This window comes from Chrysochloris asiatica, unplaced genomic scaffold (assembly GCF_000296735.1).
Source record: "Chrysochloris asiatica unplaced genomic scaffold, ChrAsi1.0 scaffold00116, whole genome shotgun sequence".
Classification (NCBI taxonomy): Eukaryota; Metazoa; Chordata; class Mammalia; order Afrosoricida; family Chrysochloridae; genus Chrysochloris; species Chrysochloris asiatica.
This window is the reverse complement of record NW_006408634.1, coordinates 5984986-5989682: the sequence shown is the minus strand read 5'-3', so window position 1 is coordinate 5989682 and position 4697 is coordinate 5984986. Positions and strand designations below refer to the sequence as shown.

Below are 4697 nucleotides of genomic sequence, written 5' to 3'. Positions count from 1 at the left end.
GGCGAGGGCAGCGGTGGCGGGGACTCGGTAGGCTGCGGCGGCGGCGCCGGCTGCTGCTTGCTGGCTCCCTGGCGCCCGCGGAAGGACGAGACGCAGACTGAGCTCAGCATTGGACAGGGGGCGGGGCGAGGGGGCGGGGTCCCGGGGGCGGGACGGGAGGGGAGCGGTAGCCTTGATTGGGTGGAAGGAAGTGCTAGGTGGAGGGGAGGAGCCACGAGGAGAGCGATAGATGTGATAGGGCGAGAGGAGGAAATGGGCTGGAGTGGGTGGGGCCGTGGGAGGAGGTGAGAACTGGGCTGAGCTAGAACGCTGCCAGGTTGAATGGGGCGGGGCTGCAAATGAGAAACAGCGATTGGATCGTCTTGAGAAGGGCGGAGCTAGGTGTAAAAGGGGACAGGCGGGACGCTAACGTCGCCTGTTTTGGTTGCACCGGTAGAACGGAGGTGGCGTGCTAAATTTGAGAGACCTGATGGAACTGAAGAAAAGGGGAGGGCAGGGCAGAGAGAGAGGACAAGCCCAAACTATCTTAAGGTAATGCCACTGACTGTGGCAGACAGAGGGAGGGAAGGAGCCACAATGGGAAAAAAGTCTTGATTGGAATGAGCAGGGGTAGGTGAGAAACAAAAGATCGAAAAGCCGGCAGCACCCTGCCTCCCGATGGAGGAGACCGGGAGGGGAGGGGCTTAAGAATAGGCGGGGCTACAGATAGAAACAGTCCTGACTGGACAGCACGAAAGGGGTGGCACCGAAAAGGAGCGACAACTAGAGTGGACAATGTTGAATGGGACTAAACTGAACTGAAAGCTATAGGGCGAGAAGGACAGAGAATGAGACCTGAAGAGAAGGGGCAAAGATGAACGAAGGCTGGAAACCCTGGACGTCTGACCAGCACCGAGGAAGGGGCGGGGCTAGATGAGGGACGAGGCCGTGGCTGTCAGAGTGGTCCAGTTAGACTGGGCAGGACCGGGAGAGTGTGTCCGAGTGGATGGGAGGGACCGAAGGTGTGTGTGTGTGTGCGTGCGTGTGTGTGTGTGGTTCTACAAATAGTCTAAAATGTCTTGAGTGGTCCGTAGGAAGTAAATTAAGGGAGACACGGAGCTTAAAGGGGTTTGAGAGCTGCTCGGCTGGACGGCGGTGGGACAGAGCTAAAAGAATGGAGAGTAAGAATATGCGTACTGGTTGAATGAGGGAGTTGGAGGGGGCGGGGTGCTACGGGAAAGGGGAGACCGGCAGAGAGTAAAAAGCAAATAGGCTGGACGGAAGAGGGGCGGGGTCTCCTGGGGGTGTCGTGGTCAGCACAGCCTAGAGAGAGCCCTAAGGCTCAGCGGGGCCTTATAGCGGGGCTGATGGAGAAAGGGGTCGAGGCCCAGAGAATGACAGACTGCAGACGGGTGAATCAACAGATGGATAAGGACTGCACAGGAGGGGTTACTAAGGGATCAACAAGGACCTGAAGGAAGCGTAGCCAAAGCCCCTGGGGAGCACTACCTAGACCAAAGCCAAGAGCAAGATCAATGGTAGAGTTGTGTCCTAAAAGCGGGAAGTGATGAGTTGGAGGTGTGGTTAACTGGGGGGTGGGGTAACTGCACAGCGGACCGCCCCGTAGCGGGCCCTGTCCTGCCCCCTCGGCTGGCCCAGCCGGCGGCTACAGCTGGGGCTGCGGCGGGAGGAGGCGGCGCCTGTAGGAGCGAAGGGGGCGGGTCAGGGGTTGCAGACCTCAGAGCGCTGCTTCGTCACTGGCCCGCCGCCTCCCTCTGCAGGTGCGGCGACTGGTTCGTATCGCCTCCCCACCCCATCCCAATTCCCGTTCCTGAGTCTCCCGTGGTCTCTTTTTTCTCTCTTCTCTTTTTGTGTCCTCCCCGTCTCTGAGTTTCTGACCCCTCTTCTCTGGGTCTCTTGTCCCTTTGTATTCTGAATCTATCCTCCTCCTTCTGAGTCTTTGCCCCTCTTCTTTCCGGACCTCAGCCCTTGGCCTCACCCCGCCCCCAGTCTTTCTGCTTCTCTCCCTGGGTCTGTCCCCGCCACCTCTTTGTCCTCTACTCCTCTGCCCCTCCCCCCTTCTCTCTAGATCTCTGCTATTTCTATTTCAGGGTCTCTACCCCTTCCTCTCCACAGCACATAACCACCACCACCACCACCACCCTTCTGGGTTTATGCCCCTTTCCTATGTGTCTCATCACACACATTCCTGAATCTCCCCCTCCCTGTCTCTTTGTCGTCGTCGTCCCCCCCTTCCGGAGTCTACCCTCTCTTCTCCTGGTTCTTTATGTCCTGTGTGTTACCCACCTCAGTCTCCGTTCTCCCACCCCCTGTCTCTATTCCCTTTCTAAGAGTCTCTGTCCCTCCTTCTGGGTCTGTGTCCCCCCTTTTGGGTCTGCCCCTTCTATTTGGATCTGTCTTTCGGAGTCTCTGTTTCTCTCTCTCTCTCTCTCTCTCTCTCTCTCTCTCTGTACCCAACTCTTTCTGGGTCTGTTTCCCCTTATCTCTCCAGTTCTCTTACCCCCTGTCTTTGAGTCTCTGTCCCTCCCCCTCTGGATCTGTCCCCCCCTCTCTAGGTCATTGTCCCTCTCTCTTTCTCTCTCTTTGGTCTCTATCCCGGTCTTTTTGGATCTCTTTCACACACACCCTTTTCTGGGTCTCTGTCCCTCTCTGTGGCTCTCTTTGGGTCTCTATCCCCTTCTCCCTGGGTCTCTGTCCCCCACTCTCTCTGGGTCTCTACCCTTTCTCTTTCTAAATCTGTCACCTTCCCAAGTCTATATTCTCCCCAGATTTTTTCACTGCCTTCTGGGTGTCTTCACGCCTCTCCTTGAGTCTGACACTCACTCTCTCTTTCTCTCTGGACCTCTCTTCCTCTCATGCTTGTCTCCCCATTCCTGTCCGTTCCCTCCCCCCCCCCCCCGTGTCTTTCTGCAGCTCTAACATTTCAATCTCCACCCCCCCCCCCATCACCCCTCTAACCCCCATCCTGGCCAGGACTCCGGCTGCGTCACTGCGGAGTTACAAAGAGAGGCCTATCCTGGGACTATGAAGGTGGCTTCCCTCACATACCCCCTTCCAGACTCTGGGTTTCCTAGCTAACCCCCTGAACCAGTATTTAGGACCCTCAGGCAGCCCTCAAGTCTCTGACAGGACCAGAGGGGTGGGCAGAGCAAAGCACATCAAAGCTTCCTAGCCCTCTCTGCCCTGAATTCTGGTGTACCCCTAGGCAGGAACAGTGAGTGTTGATGGGAGGGACTAGGGCCGGTTTGTAAGAGGCTCTGGGTCTGAATGGGAGTCAGAGAAGAGAGCAGAGCCAGCTGGGAGTAGGTATGTAGCAGGGGCTTGGGTAAGGGCCTGGGGTATAAATACGTGAAGCTAAGGTAAGAGTCTAACCTACCACCCTCTCTCCACTACACTTTTCTCTTCTGATTTTGACAGCAGCCAAGCATGGGGTCAAGTTACCAAATCAGCATTTTCAAAGAGGTCAGAAGGTGTGGGGGCTAGGAGCAAACTGGAAGGGAAGGGGCTTAAGGGAGGAGATTGGGGACCACAGCCACCAGGGGAGGTCTAGCAATGAGGGTGATACAGACTTCTTTGGACTCATGGAATTTGAATGCCGGCTGCCCTATCCACATAGCCTGCCTCAGACCGCACCAGGGGTAGAGGGGATTTGGGGTCTTGGATCCTCCACCCATCCACTAGAGAGGAGGGGGCTTGTGGGGGCTCAGGTTATGGTACACCCAGCCCTGTCTACCGTGAGAGAGATGGACTCGATTTTCAGGTAGGGACACCAAGAGTGAGGAGGCCAATATCTATCACTTTCTCCAGAACCTTCTCCCCATCCCTCCCTAATCTTATTTTTTTCCCAGCCCCTCAAGACACAAAATTCTCCAAAACTCCAAAATCCCACCTCCATAATCCTCAGGGTCCCCTTACCACACTCCTCCTCCCATTCCCCTAGGGCCTGGAATTGGGGAGGGGTCTTCCCCTCCCTAACTTCTGAGGCCCTTTCCTTGTTCTTCCACCCCCATTCCCATTAGTTACAAATCCAAGAAAAGGGGCTCACCTGCACTAAAAATTGAGAATATGGGGAATTCCCTGTGTATGATCCTTGGTTACCCCAAGATCCTCCAAGTACTTTGGCTCACAAAGCTGGAAATTGAGGGGAATCTATCCGCTGTAATCTCTGTGTTCTCTCCCGAGTTCCCCGCCTCCATAATTGGGATTTTGGCTGTCTCGCCGCCCCCAGTCCCTGAGCTTTGGCCCCCCTCCCCCGTACTCACCCCAAGTCCTGGCGGGGCGGGAATGGGGGATCCGGGGCTGGCGATGGGGGGAGGGGTAACCCAACCCCAACAGCTCTGGGCAGTGAGAGGCTGCGGAGGGGGGCAGTGACATCACCACCGGAGGAGGGGCAGCATCGCTCCCCCCAACCTGGGGGCTTCAAGTCCCGCCTTGATGGCAGACCCAGGAGTCCCCGAATCCCAGGAGGAGAGAGGAGGAACTAAGAGACTAGGTCTGCGACAATAGTATCGCCTCCTTTTATAATGAACTCTGGGAAACCCTTTACCACTACAACCCTCAAGCCACCTGTCGCAGCCGTCGCGACCTGTCGCCTCCCACGAATGTTGTGGCTGCGCCCGCCCCCAATAAAAAAAGAATACGGCATGGACTACAAATTCCATGATGCTCTGCGGCGTTGGGTGCCTTTCACAAGAGGC

The 4697-nt window shown here is 56.4% G+C and overlaps 1 protein-coding gene across 1 annotated transcript in view; it reads right to left on the bottom strand.

Annotated features, from left to right (window-relative positions):
* Window positions 1–110, bottom strand: part of KCNC3 (potassium voltage-gated channel, Shaw-related subfamily, member 3) — an 11745-nt gene extending 11635 nt beyond the window's left edge. Inside the window, exon 1 of the mRNA XM_006868385.1 lies at window positions 4–110. Coding sequence (XP_006868447.1) covers window positions 4–110 — 107 coding nt within the window. The remainder of the gene's footprint in view (window positions 1–3) is intronic.
* Window positions 111–4697: the final 4587 nt, after the last annotated feature.